We start from the raw sequence: 22,621 nt of genomic DNA on the forward strand, positions 1-22,621 counted from the left end.
TATTTATTGAGATTTAGCTAAGCTGCCCTTGTTATTGATGAAAATTACAAATTCAAAATACGACAAGTTTTTTACTTATGCTGTCTAAAAAGAGAAACACTCAATTCCTCCAAGAGAAAGGCGATCGTGAAATATGCCTTTGTTTAAGCTGAAACTCGCAACAAGCAACACAAGCAGCTTAGTTTCTATTAAGGGCCACTACATGTGCACAAAAACCCGAAACTCCAATTCGAAATGCCAATTACTTCCAAATTCCCATCATGTTAGCTATTTACACGCATAGCTCTGTAGAATTTCGGACCAGCTAAACATTGTTTAGGGCTCGGATTCCAATTCGGAACTGTGTTGTGCACTTGTGTTGTGCACTTGTCTGCAGCAAGTGTGTAAGTGTGTGCGGAGTATGACTGGTAGCAAATTTGTTAACGCCTGACTACTGGCTTGGGCCATTTGATACTTAAATGCTTAAAATCGCAATCAGCTTTAATATAATCTGTAACAAATGTTAAAGTAGATTAAATGATACTTAAATATTTTCCTATTGTTATTTGCCGTGGGCTTAAAATCACTGCTTGTGTCCACCTGAAAATGACTTACTTATTAGCTGTATTCATTAGTTCAACTTTGATTCCACGTTAACAGCAAACTGTCATTTAAATTTCTGCAGCTCTAACCTCAGCAAGCTGCTTATAACTTTTCCAAAATGTGTACATCTACGCTGTAACATTTTATATTTGAATTTCAGCTTGAAGCATTACCATGCCACAGACAAGCGTTGCGGCTGCCACTGGCCACAACACACACACACACATACTAACACTCACACACACTTGCACCACACATAAAAACAACAACATACAAATTTGAGAGACAATAAAACCGCGTCCCAACTGAGTATAAATCCTGCCCGTAGTTGAGGTGGTAATAAAAACTAAACATGTTGCACGCTAGCATTTAGCTTATGATTGTTGGGTTGTGTTTGGTTCCTCACGTTAGCTTGTTAGTACGTGGCTGGGGCTTAGCTGAGACTTTTATGTTACGCCTTGTATATGTGACAGATTAAAACTAAATTCACAATCAACGTGCTCATTGTAGGATGTGTTTAGGTAAGTTAGGTTACACGATGATCCATCCAGTTGAGTTTATAAATTTCACAGTTCTGTTCGATCCCATATTTTCTAACTGTGATTGACTTATTAAAGAGTGGCTTCCCAGTGTAGAGAGTTTGGGGGACATACCCCACTTGGGTTTAATGAATCTCCTGCAGGTATTTTAGGCGGCTCTTGCCTTCCTTACCCATAGCTGGGTTTTGAGGTTCCCGTCAAGTTTCTTTTCCAGTGTCAGCCCTAGGCGCTGGTACTAACGAAGAGGGTTATGTTATTTAGTCTGAGGGCAGGGGGAGAGTTCCGATTTGGTGGGGTTTACGCCTAGTTTTTAATTTACTAGTCAGGTCATATAGAATTTTGGGGTAATCCCCCCCTGAAGATAACTGCAATATCATCCGCATAAGCGACAGTTCCGATAACGTAGTTAAAGGCCCCTTCGATGTCTAGAAATGCAATTATGGTACTACACTCTTTGGAGTATAAAGATGTTTCTATTATGCTGACTACGGAATCTTTCTATGGAGTTAGGAGAATGTGTGTAACTCAAACTGTCTTTCAGGACTTGTCCACAATCAATTGTACTAACTATCTTAATTTTATGACTGCAATAGCTGTGTAACATTAAAAAAAAAGAAGTAAGCGTCTTTATACAACAAAATTCGAATTCTATTTTCTTAAAGCAGTGCAAAATTTGTGGAATCTATTTTATTGACTTAACAGCTAATTTTGGGACAAGGGTGCACTGCTTACCTCGCAGTGTTACAAATAATTGGCTTACTTTAGAACTTATACAACAAGTTGCTTTTTGTTAGAAATTTGTTAGTTTCCGAAATGCAATATAAATTCGCAACAATCTGAACCCCTATTTGCACTGTTATATGAAAACTTTTATACGTTTGGTTTGTAATTTTTTTTAGTACATTTTCAACAAGACTTAAACCAAAATATATTTAGTAATAAAATTTATACTTCACACACATCAAAATGGTTTGATTTTACGCTATTTTGTATATGTCTTGATTCCATATAAAAAAGTATCCCAGATACAGAATTTTCGCACACTTTTACACTTGCAAAATTCAATTTTACAACCACATTTACAACCCTTGGCTTAGGTTGAACTTGAATACTGTCATATATATTAATCAATTATAACAATATTAGCTCCTTATTAAAATGTTATATATTTCCATCATTAACAACACTGTCATGTATAACATTCACATGTTTATTAGGTATACAATACACATTTTCAACCATTTGCGAAAATGCAAAACGTGTTTTTATATTTATATACCAGTTGAAAGTGTTCCCATTTTCAACCCCTCAACAAAGTATTATATAAGTATTTTGTTATACTTTGTATAATAAGTAAGGTTTTCAACCTTTTTAATAAAACTGTTATAAATAAACAGCTTTGGTATTTCCACTTGGCGAATATAACAGAATTAGCTCCTTATTAAAATGTTATATATTTTCATCATTAACAACACTGGCATGTATAACCTATACAATATACATTTTCAAAACATTTACGAATTAGCAAACGATTTTTTATATTCATATACCAGTTGAAAATGTTTCCATTTTCATCCCCTTAACAAAGTATTATACAAGTATTTTGGTATATATTGTATACTAAGTAAGGTTTTCAACCTTTTTAAACTGTGATAAATCAACAGCTTTGGTATTTCCTATTGTACAATGTAAATCTCTGTAATTGAGACGCAAATATATTTCATTTTATTTATTTTATATTAATCAAAAATCGTGAGCTTCACCAACAAGCCTCAAAAGCGCCAAAGCTCACTTTTCATAGCTTTGGTTGATGACACCTATATTCAGACTGTTGGCGGATAGCACAGGCGCTAGATCGGGAGTGCTATAGACTGGATATAAAGGCGCAAATTCGTTGACACCGAAGGCGTGAATCTCTTCCTCGTTGATATTGCCGCGCAGAGTATGTTTTGATTCCTCAAATTTAGGCAGAACTGCTAAAAAACCGTTAATGGTTGATGGCTTGATAAATAAATAAGAAATATGTAAATCATATCCAAACCTGGAGAGCTGAGCGACAATTCGTTTTCGAGAGCCGCCACCACGGGCAATTCAGCCGATGGCTCATAGCGAGCACTGCGTCTGGGTGGCTGCTGCTGCACCACCCCCGAGTCCGAGTTAATACCGATTGGCCAGGTGCCTATGGTGATTGGCATGGTGATCAGCTGCTGCTTCTGTAGGCTTTTGATTATCGCCTCCACCTCCAGTTGATAAGCGATTTGTATCAGATTGCACACATTGAGGCAAGTAGGAGGGGTACTAGGCACATCCATATAAATCGTTGTGGAACGCGTGCAACGCCGCAGCACCGAATCGCCTTTGGCGCGGCCAATGATAATTCGATCCACGCGAGAATGCTCGGGGGTAATACTAAAATACCTCACCAGCATGACTATAGAGAGGCGTACCTCGGAGACGGCCACACCGCTATTGTTGATTACAAGCACAGTAACTGGTATACGCTGGCCGGGCACGTAGCCAGCCTGGGGGAGTTTCAGCTCCATTTTAAGTGGCGCCGTCTTGCAGGGTCCACAGCAGAAGGTCCTATAGTTCTCGCTGTGAGCGGCTAACTAAAAAAAAACATACTTTAGTATAATCTTTACATTAAAAAAAGTAACTTTCAGATATAAGAATTGTTTGATGGTTTTACTTTTCTGTAATTCTGTTCAACTATCAATACAAACCCTGAGCTGCGGTGTTTCAAAGTTTAGATCCATCATTTTCAGTACTGTTATGCCGTGCGTATAGACCTGATCATATTTCCAGGGCCGGATCAGCAAGACCTTGACTATATAGCGTATGCAGCCATAACGACCCTCAAAGGACGAAGGACACTGATAGGGAAGCTGGCAGGCAAAATTATAATTATGTACACCCGCTTGTATGATGTGTCTGTCAGTAGCTATTAAGAGCGAATTTAAAATATATTCTGAAGGCGCTGATTTTTAGTTACACTCACATTGCTCTGAGCCTAATATATAGGTCTGCGATGATAGGTAATCCTCCCGACCGGAGAATAGTTTTGTGTTTGCCAGTCGCCTCTCGCTCCATTTGGTTACAGAGTAGCCCACGACTTTAACTAGCGCAGCTGTCGTAGAGATAAGTATGACGAATGATAAAATTAACTGATAAAATCCCTATAAGCAAACAGGTGAAAAGTTGCCAAAGGTTTTTGCTAAAAAGCAACAAAAAAAAAAAAAAAAAAATACTGATCACTCGAAAATTATTACATTTTAATTTCAAATAATATTTTAATTACTGAAATTTGAAATGCTTATGATGAGTTATACAAATTTTATAAAATATAATATTTCAAATATTTTTATTTCTTTGGTTATTTCAATACATTGTAAAGAAAATCAAAAATAGTATTCATAAAAATCAGCATGACCATAAACTAATTCCTGGCAAGTATCGACCAATTACTTTTTTTTTATCGCATTTTATAAATGACCTCTGTAGTATAATCTTGGCAACTAATGCCTCTTCCGCGGAGTTATATTGACCATTCAAAGAGGATTTTAATTGTTTAATAACTCAAACTTGCTAATAAGTCACTTAGAAATATATTTTAGTTAGACAATTAACATTATTAGTTCCTCTTTGCAAAGTCTAGTTAAGGTTAAGGTACATATTATTTATTATCATATGATAATTAATCAACAACAATTTGACGAGTTAAGCACTTAAGGTATGTTTCGCCGAGGCATAGTTGACTTAAAACCTCATGCTTATTTATATACAGCGCGTATTTAAGAAACTTTTCACATTCCTTCACGCACAACAAAATTCTTATCTTAATTAATGTCGTCATAAACGAATATATATATGTATATATATGTATATATGTATATATATTGATTGATTTCGTCTATCAGTTATCGTTATCGTTCCGAGTATTTATAACCCTTTTAGTTTGCGGATATTTGAATTCCCGATGCGTAAAACCCACAGCTCTTGACATTTCCCAAACTGATAATTTAATGTGTTCTGGATTCTGTATACCTTGCACTTCCTTAATTTTATCCGACTTTAGAATAATACATCCGCTAACTAACTGCCCAGCAAAGAAAGTGCCTTGCCGATTATTATCGAAAGTGATCTCGCACGTAACAACCATTTCAATCTCGCACTAAATCACACAATGTTTTCAAGCACAACTCGTGAGAGTCCGAAACACCGCATTTAGCTTGCACAACAAATAGCGACTAAATTAAGTAGGTGCGAGTTGAGAACGCACTCGGGCGATTCTCTATCGGTATCGCGGACTCTGCTGTTGTGCGTGTTGAATTTGATAAGCGATAAGGTCGGAAAGCGTTAGTGACTGTAAATAGTACAAAATGGAATTGGAATATGAATTTATAGGAGCTGAAATATTTACCTAAGGTGTGTTTTAACTTATCACAAGAGCGCAGACCTTGACAGTGGTCTATGTCATGCTCATTTTTATGCAGACGGCTGAAGTCTTGATAATGCTTAGAAGCAACCAGACAAGCAGACGAAGGTTTGAGGGAGCGGATTAGTGAAATTTGATAAAATATACCATAAGAGTTTTGCCAACATTTTTTCCACAAATTCTATATATATTTACAAACATATTTTCTGTACACTTTTTGTTATTATGAAGACTGTTATTATAAAGACTACATTACGTTAATGTAATGTTATAATAGCCTGTATATGGTTTGATGAATCTTTGAATCCGTTCACAGCCAAGTTCCTTTGTTTGCAACCGCATCAGCATTTGGAAAACCATCATTGTCCGTACTAGCCATAGGTGCCGTTGGACTTGGTATATTAAATATGGGATAGAGTGGTGCAAATTCGTTCTCATCCAAACTTTGCGTATTCGGTGGTGCTGTCGGTTTAATTCCATTAACTGAATCGGGATTATGACGCATGTGAACAGCCTCCTCATAATTTGGTGGTGCTGCAGAAACAAATGTGATTATATACAGCGAACTAGTTAAAACAAGGAAAGTACTTACGAATACTGCTATCCATGGTCCAGGGCATATTAGAATCAATGGGTGGTGGAATGAACGCGGCCGCCGCAGAATCACTCAAAGCCTTAGCATCCAGTGTTTGCGGTGTTTGAATCTCCATTCCACGTTGTTGAATGTACAAGTGCTCCGACAATGGCACATTGCCTATGGTGACAGGTATACTAATCATTTGGTTGCGATGACAGCCTTTGACCTTGGCCTCTACCTCCACCTTGTAGGCAATCTGTATAATCTTGCATAAGTTATTACAAGTGGGTGGCGTGGCGGGCACCCTCAGCAAATAGGTGAACTGTTTCTTGCAATAATTTGGCACATGATCACCCATCAGCTTGGTCACAACAAACCGCTCCGTTCGAGAATGTCTGCGAGAAAAATGTTCTGCGAAGTAGGTAACCACCATGGCCAGACTGACCTGCAGCATCTCTATCCTTATGTGACTATCGTTGGTAACTGTCATGTTCACTGGTATTGCCTGGCCAGAGACAAATCCAGTTTGCGGTAGCGACAATTGTAGCTGTAGTGGCGCTGATGAACAGGGCCAACAACAATAGGACTTCTGTGTCTCCACATGAGCTGCTAACTAAAAAATAATATCTGAAGATTATTTTTATGTTTCAGACAGAATAAGTTTCTTAAAATTAATGAAGTACGACAACTTTAAACCTTGTCAGTATTTTCGCAAATTTATATGAGCATATTAATTTCACTCTACTAACTACTTCTACCCTAAATACAAAAGGTTTTGGCTTTCTGGCCTTAAAACTAAGAGCTTTAATAGATAAAGACAGACTGTATTATCAACTCAGCGGTTGGTGCTAAATATTTGCATTTTCATTAACCAATAATACTGAATTTTATTTTTCCAACAACATTAATGACTCTATCAGCTTACCCTGAATAGTGGACTTTCCATATTCAGATCCATCATTTTAAGCACCGTAAAGCATCGTACATAGGTCTGATCAAATTTCCAGGGCCTTTCCATCGCCACTGTAACCATATAGCGTACTCTGCCATAGAAACCCTCAAACGATGAGGGACAGATGGCGGGTATCTGACAGGTAAAGTTATAGACATGAACGCCAGCCTCAATCGATATTTGCGCTGCAGATTATGTACAGCTTGATAATAGGTTCATTCGAAGATAAACGAATATACTTACTGCTTTGAGTGGATCCGGCTAAGTAGGTTTTGGATGCTATATAGTCTTCCCTTCCTCGATAATAATCTTTGGATCTATCCTTTCCTGTTCCTCTCGATTCGCTCCATTCAGTTTCGGCAAATCCACGAATGTTTAAACTGAGGGCTGAATACATGGAGTATAGAAAATTTTGTATTATTATTATAAATATTATTGATGTTTTTATTATTGAATAACGCATCGGCTTAGTGAATAAATGCTTTAAAAACCAATCACTACTAATTTTATTTATTGAAAACCATGAAATTATTTTTGAATTATTATTCTATTAATAGATACAAATACTTTCGAAATGTCCACTAAATCTTTAAGAGCTTAATTTATATCTAAACAATATCTTGACAACTGCAAGTAATGATTGAGCCTTTATTTTTAATTCATTTTAGATGCTTATCAAAAATATTCTCAACAAAGTAAGTTATCAAATGTAGCGCGTGCCATTACGCTTAAATGATGAATTAGTCACTTTCTGCTAACTGGTATATCCTATAAAATTTACAATGCGCACAAAAACTTTTGCGTGAATATACACGCTGCCGATAAGATAAGAATGAGTCATTGGAAAAAGCACTTGAAGCTGAAATTGATCAAAATACTGCGAATACTAAATATTAGCGGGGACTTACCTTTGATAACTTTAGCCTTATCCAGTTTTAATGTCACTTTCCCCGTCATCACTTGACCTGCGAAGAAGGTACCATGTGAATTGCCATCAAATTCAATTATACATGTAACACCCATTATGCGATATTAGAATAATCGTATTTCCGATATTTTAGCAGTTAGTATTATTGTTTGTGATGCCGCCAACACAAATTGCCATGTCGAAATTCGCAGCACGACTGATATAGTTGCTATTGGAAGCCAAACATAAACGCAATTTATTTCTCACATAACGACAAGTTTGGCAAATTCCGCGACAATCCAAACGTTCCTATTGGCCCGATAGAAACAAACTGAGTATGAAACAAACTGATTTCTTTTTATTTTTCTCGAACTGTTAACCAAACCATTGTACATTTCTTATCTTATCTCTGTGACAATTAATTTAACTCAAGTGCAACGCAAGCATACCTTTATGGAAGTGTGGTTTTTTCGAGGAATCATAAATACTCTTTCGAGGGCTTTTGAAAACTTATGAGCGTATGCAAATAAAATGCGAAAACATAAATTAAACATAAACATATATTCTTGGTATTCTTACCAAGCCAGTTGTAAATTTGAGGAAGAAAGAACGTCTATCCTTGGCACGCCAAGATTAAATACCCTTGTAGATCAGAGTAAATCTTCTAACATCTAGATGTTCCGGAGTTTAAAATATTATGTTTTTATACGTGTTATAAAAGTATGGACAGTATATTCCACATTTGTTTAGTTATGTAATAACTGTTTCGACCGATTATTCGTATGATATATGACGGTCAGTTGACTATATCGACTCTGCTTGTGATTTTGATCAAGAATATATGTATATACTTTTAGGGGTCGGAGATGTCTCCTGCAATGCAATACAAAATTGACAACAAAATCGACAACAAAATTATAAAACCCCCAACACGGGTAGATTATGAATCTGAATTTATACCGAGAGAAATAAAAAATAATATCAAAATAATGTTTACTATTCGTGATTTATGTAGAGTGCTTTTTTTATACATAAAATAATCTTAAATGCTATAAATTCCTAATCAATATTAATATATTTAATAAATTTCTCTGTCAATATATATATAGTTTCATATTTATAGACTTATCAGTACATCGACATGGAATGCCATATCAACACACCTGTAATCTAAACGTTTGATACGTCTTAAAAATGAGCAACAACATGATTAGAGTTGTAAGTTTTATCATCATATTTAATTTTCCGAAATAGACTCTGAAGGACTTTGTATGTTAAATATAAGATAAAGTGATGCAAAACCTCTCTTATCGGGCTCATCGAACTCGGCGGTGCAGTAGCCTTTTTTCATTAACTACAATGGGCTAAGCACGCATGTGAAGAACCTCCTTGGGAGAAACTACTTGCAGCTATCCATACCAGGGCAGGTAATAATCAATGGTTTGTGCAATGTCCGATGCCCCAAAATCCAGTGATTGCAGTGGTTAAACCTCCAATCCACGTCGAGTAATGTACGTGTCCTTCGACAATGGCACACTTCCCATAAGGTATATTGATCACTTCGGTGCGACAACAGCCTTTGAGCTTAGCCTGTACCTCCACCTGGTAGGCAATTTTAAAACATTTGGGTGGCGTGGCGGGTACCTTCAGCCAATAGGATAACTGCTTATTGCAGTGATTCGACAGACGATCACCCATCAGCTTAGTAACACAAGCCACATAATTAAGTATGACAATTTTACAATTTTGACAGTGAACTCGTGGAACTTCTACTTTCATATTTGAGAAAAACAAACAAGTTTGTTTTATGGCTTTAAAACTAAGAGCTTTCGGAAATCAGCTACTGATGCGATCCAAAAATAAAAGGAGAAAAACTGTATATACATTTGCAAACAGAGTTTATGATTTACCTCAAAAAAACATCGTACATAGGTTTAATAAAATTTTCAGGGCCTTTTCGCTGCCACTGTAGTTATACAGCGTACTCTGCCTCAGTAAACTTCGAAAGACTGATAATAGATAACTACGCACACAATAATACAAATAATTTTATGTGCTACTTTGACTGGATCCCTCTAAGAAGGTTTAGGATGCTATGTAGTCTTTACCTCCATTATAATAATCTATAGAATTATCCTTGCATAAGCAAAATCTGTCCATCGAAGCCTGAATAGAAGACACACATTATTTTCGAAGTGTCCACAAAATGATTATAAAATTAATTTATTCAAATCTTATCGAAACTTTTGCTGCAGATAAGAAAAGAATGAGTCATTGAAAAAAACACTTGAAGTGGAAATTGCTCGCAATCGTGCAAATCCTAAACATGGGGACTATCAGCGAATTCAACACACAGCATCCAATATGCGATATTAGAATACTCGTGTTGTCGATATTATATCTGTTGTTGGAGTACGAAATACTACTGATTTAATTGTAGTCAAAAGACAATCGGATCGTTACATGTACACTTATTTTTCTTGAGAGTGATTTTTTTTACCTTCGGATATATGTTTCACACAGAAATACTTGGAAAGATGAAAATAATAAAAAATAATAATCATAGTAATTTGTATACTTGTTGTTTCAGAATCGTATTTGGAAACTAAATTCGAAGCGAAAATTTGGCACCCTGCATAAATGTATTATCTAAAAAAAAGGATTCGTGTCCGTTTTTTTTTTTACTCATTAATCATTATATATTGAACAATTTTTTAAAACTTTGTTAGGCATTCTTAAATCCATGTACTATGATCAATATCTTCTTTCATACCATTTTCTGCTGGATTTACCATATTAAATACAGAATAGAGAGGGATAAAGTGACAATTTTCATTATCAAATGTCTTCTGAGTGCTTGTCGGCGTTTCTCGATCATTATTATAGGACTTCTGACTATCTGTAGACTTGGATGCATTAATTCCGTATGCACGCACATGCACGGCCTCTTCATAGCTGGGAGGCACTGTAAAATATTAAAATATTGTTATAAAATATTAAGAATTGAAATGTATATAATTCAAAATTATTGTAAAATTACTTATGGAAGAGTCCACAGCCCAGGGATTTGTGACAGGCACCCGTGCCTCATCAGGCACATCATCAACCAGAACCAGCGCCTTCTCGTCCAGCTGCTGTGCCACAACTTCCACTTCAATGGGAGACTGGCGTGGTTGCTGTGTCAGTTGCCTCGTTAGCGGTACATTGCCAATAGTCACAGGTATGTGCACCCGATCATTTATGTGCCAGCCCTTAACCTTGGTCACCACCTCTATTTGGTAAGCAATTTGGATGATGCGGCATAAATCGAAGCAGGTCGGCGGTGTTGCCGGCACGGGCAGATCTAATGTAAACTGTTTCTTGCAGTTTCTTGTGACGCCCTCGCCCTTCTTCCTGCTAACTACAAATCTCTCGTTGATCGTCTCCACACTGAACTGACTATAGTAGATAACCATCATGACCAAAGTAGCCTCGATTTCTTCCACGCGTATGTGACTATCGTTGGTGGCCAGAACACCGACAGGTATTATTTGGCCAGGCACAAATCCTTTCTGCGGCAGTGATAATTGCAGCTTGAGTGGCTTTGAGCGACAAGGCCAGCAGTTATAAGTTTTCTGGTCCTCCGAATAGGCAGGTGTCTAAAAACAAGTAAATTATTACTCATTTAATATGCTTGTATACAAATTGAAAATTTACCAAACTTACGTTTAAGCAAAGTCCCACTCGGTTGAGATCCATTACTTTCAGTACCGTAAATGGACGTGAGAAAACCTGATCAAATTTCCAGGGCCTGATGAGTTTTACATTTACCATATATCGCACACGTCCATTATTTCCTTCAAAGGATGATGGACAAACGGAAGGTATTTGACAGGCAAAGTTGTAAACGTAGCTGCCTGGCTCGAGGGCAACGTCTAGAACAGAAATGAAATATGTAAGTCTAATGGACTTATTTTTTAATTTTGTGAGATTTTACTTTCTCCATCAGCTTGTAGTAACTGAACTTTTGATTTTATATAATCCTCGTGACCACTGTAGCTATTGGATGTTGTTTTATTATCAAAATCAGTAGTGTTTTCTGTCCAATATGTCCAAGCAAAGCCTTTAATCTCTAAAACTATAGCTGTAAAATATAATAAATACGAATGTTAAAGTTAAGAAAACAAAGAGGTATTAATAGTATTGTAGGATACAGAGAAAGCTAGCGAAAACAAGCTCCAGCCCCTGTGTCCAGAAAGGTTGCGAAAAATAAGAATGTGCTTCCTGGCAAAAGGAATGCGCTTCGTTTCTCCATTGACTGGACCACCGTTGCCTAGGGCATTATTATGGATGAAGCTGATTTCGTAAGTACATCCCCGCTGTTTATTTATTTATTTGGTGATTTATATAACTTTTCACCTTAGCAAGGAAAGGACAAATAGAAACATGCCAAAAGGTTTATGTACATACACACTTGGCTTTCATGTCTTGGACTCACAGGAGAAATTACAAAATAACCCTCAAGCGCTCCAAGATGAAGCTGACAATAGTCAGCTCCGATGTGTACTTCCCCCAGGTTTACTTTGAGCACGTGATTAAGAGGTATCTGAAGATAAACAATCCGAGCGATTGTATTCCTGTGTCCATCAATGAAACCATGTAATAATAAACGCCTTGGCATACAATTTTCCAAAATAAAACTCTTTTTGGCTTGCCAACCGACAGTCAAAATATTTAAGCAGTTATGCCATTGATTTTTATTCCACAACTCATTAAAAAATGAAGCCAACAGCTTTTGACACTCGAGGCCTCAATTGTTCCAGTAGGTCTCCATCGTTGCCCCCAAATTTCGAATAGATAATTCGGGTAGAAATAATCAACAAAAAAAAGTGAATCACGTTTCCATATAATGACACGCACACAAAGTAATTTTAAAGAATTTTTTTTTTAATTTTAAATTAAATAAAATAATAATTATTATTATTTTTGAAATATTATTTCTGCTTACCGTTGACCAGCCTTTGCTTGTCAGTATTTAAAACTACACTACCCGAAACAAGTTGACCCGCATAATAAACATCGAATGGATTGTCTTTAAGATTAATTTCACACGTTACAACCATGACTAAGAATGTGAGATATTTTCCTAATTATTTACTGAAACAATAAATACTAAATTCGACAGATTGACTGCGTTTCGATTAGCTGGCCAAAATCACACTGATTTAAAACAACATATTTTTTGTCGTCGAACAGGAATTGACAAATCTTATCTTATCAATACGATAATTTGGACTTATATTCTTATTTATAAAAAAAAAAAGTTACATTTGACATGTGTAATTGTAGTTCAAGTGCAAAGCTAGATACTATAACTGAGCGATTTGATAAAAAGATAAAAATTTTATGAAAAATGGGTATTAATATAAAATGCAACCATATGTAGATGTTCCACAAACTAAGTATGTATTTAACTGGTTTCACGTCAAGTGTTTTTAAGTGAGTCATTATCAATGCAAAAATTTTACTAAATTATTAATTATTCTCGAGTTTTAATAATAAATTGTGCACCTTGCGTAAAGTAAAATATATTCTCGCACCCATACATCAACGCGCCAGACTAAGTCTTTATAACTCTCATGTCTCGGATTACAGAGAGTTTTTCATGATAAGATAGCACCCGACAGTTGTTATGGCCTGCAAATATTGTTTGTACCAAAAACAAATGGCTCAGTTGCCGTTTAACAGCGAGCGGGTTCGGAGAGCTCTAATCGGTGTCACAAAAATGTCTAATAACTGCATAATATCATTCGATCAGAATGAACATGGCACATATTTTACGGGCCAGGTTGTAACCGGCAAGGTGGTAGTCAATTTGAATAAAACCAAAAAACTGAGAGGTATGTAACCATTTCAGGGACTTAACTTTACAATTTTTTTGATTTTCGATATCATATATAGTGAGTATATTTATCAGCTATCCTAGCAGGCTGTTATCTTATCTGTGAAATATGTGTTTGTGCTTTTTTAATGTGTTTCGTTTTTGTCAAAACCCATCATATCCGTAATTCATTGATAACCCAAAACTGTTATAGACCTACAAAATGCACGATATAGATAATGCAAAACAGAAAGCACAAAAAGTATTTTTGCGGTTGGGCACAAGACACAGGGGAATTACATTTGCTGTTTACTTCAGAATATGACACAGTTAATTAGTCATTTTAATTAAGTTTTCAGATTTTGTAAGTTATTCATGAATCACATATCTGGGTTTATTTAACTGGTTTTTATTTTTTATTTAAATGGTTTTAATTAAAGATTCTTTATGACTTTTTTAAAAATATATCTTACTTTTCTTTCTTTAACTGAAATTTAATTCGATTTAATTGTTTGTTTTTATTTTCTTTCATTTATCCAAATATTAAAATATTTGACTTAAATGTGTAAGTAAAAATGTTGATAATATTAGATATTACTGATACATATTATATATAATAAAGTCCAGTATAATAAAAGCTCTACACTACCTCTTTTCTAGGTATTAAGCTACAAATTTTCGGATTTGCATGTGCCCAGTGGCGTCGCAAATATGGCCGTAAACTGCCCACAAACCAAGTGCGTCCTGGACGCAGGCGTTACTTCATGGGCCGAGAGGACTACATAGCGTCGACAACATATTTGATAGGCTCAGAACAGTCGCAACCGCTACCCATTGATGCAGGCACCTATACATACACTTTTGCCTGTCCCATACCCAGTCACTGCCCATCCTCCTTTGAGGGCGCTTATGGGCATATACGCTATCTAGCGAAGGTCACATTCATACGTCCAGGTGCCTCAAATCGTACCACTAATGTGGGCTTCACTGTGCTCAAACTGCTCGATCTAAATCACGAAAACAAAATGCTCCGCGAACCGGCCAATAACGAGGCAATGGAATACTTTTGCTTCATGCACACGAAGGCAGTGCATATGAAGGTTACACTACAGCAGCAAGGCTATGTGCCCGGCCAGTTTATGCTCATCCATGCGGATGTGCGCAACGACTCCAGCAGCGATTGCAGGAAGCTCATGATTATGCTCTACCTGCGAGCCACTTACACTGCCGATACGCCTCGTCTGTGCACCATCTCCGAAAAGATACTACTGGCCAAGCGTGAGAGTGGTCCCGTCCTCCATAATGCCCAAAAATCGTATACAGAATCGCTACGCATCCCGGCAACGGCGCCCACATGTGAGCACCTTAGCAAGGTGGTGAGAGTCTCATACGAGATGCGCATTGTGGCTGTGATGAACTGGCTGATGGCCAATCCAAAAGTTGTCATACCCATCACTATAGGCAATGTGCCGCTAGCCACTGTATCAACAGTTGCTACTTCGGGTATTGCAACTGTGCCAAGAGACTTGCCCTGCACCTCGGCCCGAGCTATGGCACTAGCTTCGGGCGTTAACAATCCCGGATATGAAATGAATGAGGATTTGCAGGACTATGAACTGCCTGAGGATGGGGATGATGAGTTCGACACCGAGGATGACTTAGTGCCAGAACTGCGTAAGTAATTTCCCTCCTTGACTTTATAGAAGATTATTTAAATTGGTGACTCCAGACTAGAGCACACATAATTGATTAACATATTGCACCCCTCCCATTTCAGCACCACCCACATATGAGCAGGCAATTTTCATGAGCGCCGACATCGCGGATACGGATACCAATACGGTCAGTGAAGCATCACGGTTTACGCCACGCTATCCCGTCTTTGATGTGGATACTTTCCAGAGCCCACCACCAAATCCGCCGCCGAAGAAACGACGTCATCGTCGTCGCCGAACCGAGCAGCGCCAGGAGAAGCAGCAAGAAAAAAATGAAGAACTGGATAGAGAGCCGGTGGAGTCGCCTGTGGAGATTTGAGTGCTGATGGGACAGGAATGTTTTATCTTGGCAGTTCAGCAGAAAATTGTGTTATACGCCACGATTGTTTGTATGTGTCTTTCGCGAGACAGTTAGTAAACAAACATACTACAAACAAATAAACGAAAGCGTATGCAAGAATAAGTTTAACTCTTGCATCTGAATGTGTAATGTTGGTTTTTAAAATATATTTATCTTCACTTATTGTTATGTAATCAAAACTAAGATTCTTAATAAAGTTAAAAGGTTAACTCTTCTAATTACTGTCTGCATATTCCTTTCCAATATGAGTAAATACATAATAACATCCATGTATTATAAAATCATTTTATTGTATACTAAAATGAATATCTTTCTTTTAATAAGTACAAAGTCCTTAAATGGTATTTAAAAATGTATATATTATATTATTTGGAAAACCATTCATTATTTAGACATTGACACTTTCCTTTAAATATTACATTATCTGATTTTGTTTACATCTGCTTGTTCTTATAGGCTGAAAATATAGCAACAAGAACCATACAAATGTTTTTATAATGACGCGATCAGCCCCAAAGCTCCACAACGCTCTGTCAACAGTACTCATTCCCTTTAACGCTGGATAGCTGATAGCCAAAGAGTACAAAATAAAATCATGCTCTCTGTTTATTCTGAGACTCAGAGTTTTTGGTTTAATATTGACTCTTTAAACTGATGATGTCATATTATTTCAACTCTCTCGCGCTCTCCAATATTTTGTTTGCAGATCATTTTTATGTTTAACTTTTCACTTGTGTTTGGGCTTTTTGGCGTCTTGATTGTTTACGCCGCACGCGTTTTTCCATTGTTAATCGCGATTACAACTTATATATATTTAAGATAAGCAATACCTTCAATAGAAATTTTCAAATGTGGTTGCTCTTAACTGAATATTGTGAGATGTATTGTGCTGAACCGTTGCTTCTAATACCAGAATGAATTCAAACAACCGCTAATTGTGGTGCAGACGGTTAATCTCAAAATGTATACAGAGATGCTAGGATGTTTTTGAGTCTAATTTGTAGATACATATTGAAATGATTTTATTTTTTCATATCTTATAAATATTTTTGTACAATTAACAAAACAAATATGAAATTTAATTTCTCGTACAAAGAGTAATAAAATCTAGTTTTATACTTTGTCTTCGATATTTTATAAATTGTAAATATTGTTTTACAAATAGCAAAACAAATGTTAAGTTTAATCTCTTAACGAACTGTAATAAAAATCCAATTTTACACTTTTTCAGATTCTAACCAAAATGTCGGACATCAACTAATTATGCTCCTGTCAATTTGGCTTATCGCATCATCTCAACCCTCAAATATGTGCAACATTGAACGATGCTCTTTATACTTTAACCCGCAGACTACAGTGTCCAATTTTTGTGGTATCTGTGCCACATGCAAAGCGTGTCAGATGCCGAAAGTAGATCATCTCGTGGCGTGGCAACGAGATTGCGACGCTCAACTTGACAATTAATGGCCCATATATGTGCGGACTGCGGCGACAGCTGTTGCGGACTGTGCACTCCTAGCTCGAAACTTCTGCGTGGTGTATCCAAATTCAGGTGCAACAGTCACCTTAAGAAGTTTAAGTCTAAGTTTTCCGAGTGCAGCAGCACGATTTTTTATTTTATTTCAACCAAAATAAAGTGTACATTGACTATAGAATTGGGGACGATTATGATGGCGGAGCAGATCAGAGATTATGGCGATCATCTACGTCTTTAGCAAGTATATCATGGTTATTAGTTAATATGACTTGTATTTAAAATCAAAAGAAAATAGTTAATTGAAAAAAACTGAACATTTTTAGCAAAAACCCGGTGAATCCGATTGTTATTATGTTTAATGGTATTTTCGAATATTTTTTTTTTTTTTTATTTTATTCAACTTAAATTTTAATTCAAAAAGATTTTGGTACAATTGAGGCAATTGGTGCAATTGTTTTTGTATTATTATCAGCAATAAAAAGATAATATTGCGCTAAATGCAATTTACTAATAATATCCTTAGTCAATGCATGAGACGAGTGACCAACGACAATTCTCGTAAGGCAAATCATTTTCTCATTTAAGCAACAAATTTGAGAACATCGTGGTCAGTAGCATCAGCGTTGTCGCCAAGGCGAGTCCAGCAGCGCCGTTCCGTTGTGCCAAATATTTATTGAGACCATCCAAACGTTTGTCGGCCCATTCCAGGTTCGTGTCCACTGTGCTTAGGGCCTTGCTAAGTATATTCGCTGAGCTGCCGAACAGGGCATATTTCTCATTATAGAAGTTCTCGAACAGTGTCCGCTGCTCCCTTGTGGTGAAATAGTCTGCCATATCGCTCAACGCCTGTGCTGTCGTCGGCCAGCCATTCAAACTGTCGGTTAAGCAAAAGGTTATTACAGATTTTATAATGTTTTTGATAGTCTTTTTTAGTTTTCAATTGCTTGACACTATTTTTAGTTTAGACTTATGATATTATGATATTTCAATGCAGGAGTATAAAAAAATCAATAAGTCAGAAAAAACTATCAGTAATTTTCAGTGCTTGATATTCTGATTTGAATTTGAATTCGGCGACAGTGAAAGTTTCTTAGTGTGTTTGATAAATACTCAAATTGAACTTACGCATTTGCCAATTGGGTGATGTCCTCAATTACCATTTGGAAAATGGGAGTTATCAAGTCGGGATTCTGCTCATACAGCTGGGCGAGAGCGATAAGCTTAACAGGCACATCGCTACGCCCTAATATTACCATGTTCTGGTAGTGCGTCCGATAATCTCTTGTGCAGCTGGAGGCGCGCAAAAGAAGCTCGCTATCTACTAAATTAGTTGATTTCTCATAATACTCTAACACGCGTTCATATCCACCGGATCGTGAGGCTGCACAGTAGAAGGTCTCGCGGTAATCTGGTGATGGTTGCTCCGAGTTGGCTTCGAACTTTTCCCGCACCTGGTTGTTGCAGTCCTCCGATTGGTACTTACAAAGCCAGGCCACCTGTTTGTTGCGATTGTAGACATCGAGAACCTTATCCGTCGAGCTCCAGCTCACTCCAAGCTTCTTGTACACCGCATCTGTGATATCGCTCAGATATTTGTTGAAATTCGGTAGCTGCTCTGGTGTTAAGCGCTTTGAGACTAGGGTCAGGCCCTCATAGGCTGCATGCCATGGTATGTAGTCGGTTTCTGTGCTCATATACTCCATAAATTCAAATACCTCGACATAGTCAATCATTGCAGCGTGGGCAAAGTTGAAGAGATCATCAATGAAAGCAGCACGATTCTCAACGGGAATATAACTGTGATTTATCTCTGTCAGTGCCTTTTGAATGCGGCCCATCAGCGGATCTTTATAAAATACTCGCTGGTAGTTGGACTGTTTTTTGTTAACAATAATCCAGTCTATTGGTTTTGTAAACGTAATATAATCTTCCAATATTTTACTCAAGAAAAATCGGGGAGTCAGATTTTCAAAATTGGGTGAAAGATTTGTAGTAAAGGTGATGGGCACCGTATACCTCAAATTGCGATCACTGCCGTCGTTAGAATTGAGCAGGAAGCGATTCTGTATTACGCCGACTTTGTCTTCTTGCACAAGTCTCACTGTTACCACTGGGTAACCGACCTGTATGGTGTAGTCACCAATGAAGTTATGCAATGTGACATTATCAATATCAGGAGAGTTTTGCTTGAGGTGCGCAGCCAAATCATTTGGACTTGTATTTCCCAAATGGCTAAGAGAGGAAAAACAAATGATATTTATAGAATTGGGTTAAGTGAATTTACACTTACAATTCCTTTAGATAGCTTTCTATGGCTTTGTCAAAGTTTTCAGTGCCCATTGCATTTCGCCACATGCGAATAACGCTGGCTGCCTTGTCAAAAGTGATGCTTCCAAACATTTTTTCGATGTCTTGGGGAGTGTCAACCTTCGCCTCGCCGGAAGATACAGTCTGTGTACTACTTACAGAGTCGACGGAAAGAATATGCTGAAGTTTAGTTACGACAAATTGTTGGTCCAACTGATATTCCGGGTATAACTACAATGAAATGTGCGAAATATTTAAGTCGTATTAAATTTTAATGCATATAATATGAGTTCAACTGGGAATTGTTCTTCATTCATGTCTGAATCGACTTAAAATAATTTTCTACAAATAAAATCAGGTTTAATGCATATTGCTGGATCTGCAACAAATTTGAAGAACTTAAATGAAAATCTCAAAAAGGTCATTGTCTTAAATTCACAGTTTGAGAGTCAGTAAATCAATAGAGCTATTTCTCTTATGTGCAATTGTGTGCTTGTCTTCATTGGGATGGAACTAGTGTGCAACAAAAATTTGGTTTCGGTAATTATTCAAGTGTGACAAGCCAATGGATTTGTCTAAAATATTTTACCACTCACAGAACTTGTGTTTTCAGTCGTTGCACAGTTCTTATAGCATTATATATTTTTATATTTTGAGAGTAACCTACGATATCAAAAATTGTAAGTAAGGTTGATTTACGATTCAATTATAGCATGAATTAACTAAGTTACATTACACGTTTATCTAGTCCGTTATCTATGCCAACAAAATAAAAACTAACTCTTGTCAGGTTTATTAATTATAATCACATTTACATTAAATCTCATCCTTGTTATCTAGCCTCTAAAGCTAAATACAACTTTCAAAATAACAGACAGACTTTATCTATTCAGCACGCGTTGCCGGTCAACTGTGTGATTCATGCACTTACTTTTATAAAGCAAAATTCAGTCAATACATACCTGATGTCCCATGAAGAACTCATAGTAGCGCGCAAATCCCTCTTGCATCCATAAGAAACCCCACCACTTAATCGTGACACTGTTGCCAAACCACATGTACGCATTCTCGTGGATTATATTGCGAATGGTAAACTCCTTTTGTGTCCACCCGTCGGTATAGCCAGGTTGTTCCAAAACTACTTGATCTCTGAAACGCCAATTAGATTGTGTTACATTTTGCAATCGCTGTGGTTTTCTTCTTCTATACACACTTGAGCACAACTAGACCCCAGTTCCCCATGCTGTTGGGACGCAAGCTAGGTGTAGTCGCATACTGCAGCACTTCGTTGCCCAGATCCTGGTAAGGCTGCTGGAACAGCTCATTGAATGCGGGAAGCACCCGTTCAGCCACACTGTAGCTGAACGAGGTGTAATCGTAATATGCCGGTCTAGTATAAATGGCCAGAGAGCTGTTGCCTCGTGACTTATACTCGGAGGATATCACGAAGGCCAATAGATAGGTGGACATTACGGGCGTCTCCTCAAAGTGATCCACAAAGCGATTGTTGCTACAATTGTCATCTAGTTAGTTATAAATACGAGAATTATATCCTAATGCTTACCCCTCGTCTGTGCTTTCGATCAGTTTTGTGTTGCTAATAGTATTGAACCCACTTGGACGTCCAATGTGAACCTTAAACTTGGCCTTGAAGGCTGGTTCGTCAAAGCAGGGAAAAACAAGACGCGCATTGATGGCTTGCATGTGAGTTAGCAGCACCGTCTTTTTCGTTATCGTCGCTGGATCCATGTAGCTGGTGGAGAACAGACCCACCGTATCAGTCTGTATTCTTCCCGTGTACTTGAATTTCAATATATAGTTTTGATTGGCAACCAACGCCTGAGTCAGTAGCACAGTTAGCTGCTGCGTCTGCTGCTCATATGACATACTACTGCTCTGAATGCTCTCCACCAGCACTCCAGCGCCACTGTTGAGCGAACAAGAGGTTATGTCAATGTCGTCCTTGTGTAGTGTTATTTGTAAAACATTGGCCTCCATAGCCTGCAGGGTGATTTCGACATCTCCATCGAATTTGTAGGATATCTCAGATGGAGTTATAGTATCGTATTTTATAGTGATGCTCAGGTTGTATAAAGACGGTTTTACACTGGTTCCGAGCCGATAATTAGCACAGTCAGAGGAGTTTAGCCAAGCCAGTAAAAGCAAGATGACCAATGGCCACGTTCTGAAAACACGACTTTTCATGTCGAAGGCGATTGCAATACTGAGTTAAACCGCGGCAACGTATGTTAATATTGACGCATTTATGCTCAAAACTCCGAAATGGGTGATTTTGTGAGAGATTAGATTATTTTATACATTCGATAGGAAATGCAATAGGAGGACTTTCCAGGGAAAAAATATTTGGTAAGGTAATACACCTTATATAAGTTGTTGGCAATATAAATGAACTGATAAGAATGCATGACTGTTTGTGAACTTAATAATGATCATAGGGCATTAGTAACAGTCAACAAACACGCGAATATAATAGTGACTATATATTAGAGATAAGCAGTAATAAAGTTAAGGAACATAGATTGCGGTGTTTATTGATATTTTTAATAACCACTAGATTTTTCATTAAAATCTATACTCTAAAATATTTTTTGGATATAATAATTTTGTTAATTAAATTATTTTCCAAAATGTTTTTACAAATGTAACGAATTATTATTATTCAGAAATAATCTAACCACAAGCTTAACTTATCGAAGTTACTCATTTACTACATGGACAAGAATAAAGACATTAAACGAAATATTTATTTAAACTATTTTTATTTGTTGTTTAAGATAATAATCCCAATTCGATATGCGATAATTCCGTTTATGACTATGATATAATATCATTGCAACTCTAACTTTTTGTTGACCTTTTGTTGACCCTTAATTTTGTATTAAGTTCAG

The 22,621-nt window shown here is 37.0% G+C and overlaps 5 protein-coding genes across 6 annotated transcripts; 1 reads left to right on the forward strand and 4 right to left on the reverse strand.

Annotated features, from left to right (window-relative positions):
- Positions 1–2,698: 2,698 nt before the first annotated feature.
- LOC6564444 (arrestin domain-containing protein 17) lies at positions 2,699–5,354 on the reverse strand. 2 transcript variants are annotated; one of them, XM_001990253.2, is made up of 5 exons: positions 5,166–5,354; positions 4,120–4,248; positions 3,845–4,062; positions 3,163–3,730; positions 2,699–3,094 (listed from the first exon to the last, which is right to left on the reverse strand). In XM_001990253.2, the coding sequence occupies exons 1-5, from the start codon at positions 5,278–5,280 to the stop codon at positions 2,910–2,912; spliced, it is 1,215 nt and encodes a 404-aa protein (XP_001990289.1). In that variant the 5' UTR covers positions 5,281–5,354; the 3' UTR covers positions 2,699–2,909. The 2 variants fall into 2 exon arrangements, with proteins under 2 accessions (XP_001990289.1, XP_032593071.1); XM_032737180.2 differs by having other exon boundaries at positions 2,699–3,097.
- A 348-nt stretch (positions 5,355–5,702) lies between these two features.
- LOC6564443 (arrestin domain-containing protein 2) lies at positions 5,703–8,326 on the reverse strand. Its single transcript, XM_001990252.3, has 5 exons — positions 7,994–8,326; positions 7,329–7,472; positions 7,059–7,270; positions 6,149–6,746; positions 5,703–6,090 (listed from the first exon to the last, which is right to left on the reverse strand). Exons 1-5 carry the CDS (start codon positions 8,106–8,108, stop codon positions 5,867–5,869), a joined length of 1,293 nt encoding a protein of 430 aa, XP_001990288.1. The 5' UTR covers positions 8,109–8,326; the 3' UTR covers positions 5,703–5,866.
- Positions 8,327–9,876: 1,550 nt separating this feature from the next.
- On the reverse strand, positions 9,877–13,193 carry LOC6564442 (arrestin domain-containing protein 2). The gene is made up of 5 exons (XM_032737165.1): positions 12,980–13,193; positions 11,969–12,115; positions 11,698–11,906; positions 11,033–11,630; positions 9,877–10,957 (listed from the first exon to the last, which is right to left on the reverse strand). Exons 1-5 carry the CDS (start codon positions 13,092–13,094, stop codon positions 10,728–10,730), a joined length of 1,299 nt encoding a protein of 432 aa, XP_032593056.1. The 5' UTR covers positions 13,095–13,193; the 3' UTR covers positions 9,877–10,727.
- A 514-nt stretch (positions 13,194–13,707) lies between these two features.
- Positions 13,708–16,146, forward strand: LOC6564441 (arrestin domain-containing protein 17). Its single transcript, XM_001990250.2, has 3 exons — positions 13,708–13,871; positions 14,513–15,526; positions 15,630–16,146. The coding sequence occupies exons 1-3, from the start codon at positions 13,757–13,759 to the stop codon at positions 15,884–15,886; spliced, it is 1,386 nt and encodes a 461-aa protein (XP_001990286.1). The 5' UTR covers positions 13,708–13,756; the 3' UTR covers positions 15,887–16,146.
- Positions 16,147–17,513: 1,367 nt separating this feature from the next.
- On the reverse strand, positions 17,514–21,950 carry LOC116805495 (membrane alanyl aminopeptidase-like). Its single transcript, XM_032737719.1, has 6 exons — positions 21,277–21,950; positions 20,926–21,222; positions 20,675–20,861; positions 19,696–19,943; positions 18,531–19,637; positions 17,514–18,279 (listed from the first exon to the last, which is right to left on the reverse strand). Exons 1-6 carry the CDS (start codon positions 21,915–21,917, stop codon positions 17,982–17,984), a joined length of 2,778 nt encoding a protein of 925 aa, XP_032593610.1. The 5' UTR covers positions 21,918–21,950; the 3' UTR covers positions 17,514–17,981.
- Between the last annotated feature and the right edge of the window lie 671 nt (positions 21,951–22,621).

This window comes from Drosophila grimshawi, unplaced genomic scaffold (genome assembly GCF_018153295.1).
Source record: "Drosophila grimshawi isolate 15287-2541.00 unplaced genomic scaffold, ASM1815329v1 contig_311, whole genome shotgun sequence".
NCBI lineage: Eukaryota > Metazoa > Arthropoda > Insecta > Diptera > Drosophilidae > Drosophila > Drosophila grimshawi.

Excerpts from the sequence above, each read along its gene's own strand:
- LOC116805495 (XM_032737719.1), bottom strand. The coding sequence starts at position 21,917 with ATGAAAAGTCGTGTTTTCAGAACGTGGCCATTGGTCATCTTGCTTTTA. Across the intron at positions 20,862-20,925 it reads TGGGGTCTAGTTGTGCTCAA|AGATCAAGTAGTTTTGGAAC; the intron begins GTGTGTATAGAA and ends TTGGCGTTTCAG. Across the intron at positions 18,280-18,530 it reads ATCACCCAATTGGCAAATGC|TTTGAATGGCTGGCCGACGA; the intron begins GTAAGTTCAATT and ends CTTAACCGACAG.
- LOC6564444 (XM_032737180.2), bottom strand. The coding sequence starts at position 5,280 with ATGGTTGTTACGTGCGAGATCACTTTCGATAATAATCGGCAAGGCACT. Across the intron at positions 4,063-4,119 it reads TATATTAGGCTCAGAGCAAT|CTACTGACAGACACATCATA; the intron begins GTGAGTGTAACT and ends CGCTCTTAATAG. Across the intron at positions 3,098-3,162 it reads ATTGTCGCTCAGCTCTCCAG|CAGTTCTGCCTAAATTTGAG; the intron begins GTTTGGATATGA and ends ACGGTTTTTTAG.
- LOC6564442 (XM_032737165.1), bottom strand. The coding sequence starts at position 13,094 with ATGGTTGTAACGTGTGAAATTAATCTTAAAGACAATCCATTCGATGTT. Across the intron at positions 11,907-11,968 it reads ACTACAAGCTGATGGAGAAA|ACGTTGCCCTCGAGCCAGGC; the intron begins GTAAAATCTCAC and ends TTTCTGTTCTAG. Across the intron at positions 11,631-11,697 it reads GAGTGGGACTTTGCTTAAAC|ACACCTGCCTATTCGGAGGA; the intron begins GTAAGTTTGGTA and ends ACTTGTTTTTAG.
- LOC6564441 (XM_001990250.2), top strand. The coding sequence starts at position 13,757 with ATGTCTAATAACTGCATAATATCATTCGATCAGAATGAACATGGCACA. Across the intron at positions 13,872-14,512 it reads TAAAACCAAAAAACTGAGAG|GTATTAAGCTACAAATTTTC; the intron begins GTATGTAACCAT and ends CCTCTTTTCTAG. Across the intron at positions 15,527-15,629 it reads TGACTTAGTGCCAGAACTGC|CACCACCCACATATGAGCAG; the intron begins GTAAGTAATTTC and ends CTCCCATTTCAG.
- LOC6564443 (XM_001990252.3), bottom strand. The coding sequence starts at position 8,108 with ATGGGTGTTACATGTATAATTGAATTTGATGGCAATTCACATGGTACC. Across the intron at positions 7,271-7,328 it reads AGCCGGATCCACTCAAAGCA|CGCAAATATCGATTGAGGCT; the intron begins GTAAGTATATTC and ends CATAATCTGCAG. Across the intron at positions 6,747-7,058 it reads TGGAAAGTCCACTATTCAGG|TTAGCAGCTCATGTGGAGAC; the intron begins GTAAGCTGATAG and ends ATTATTTTTTAG.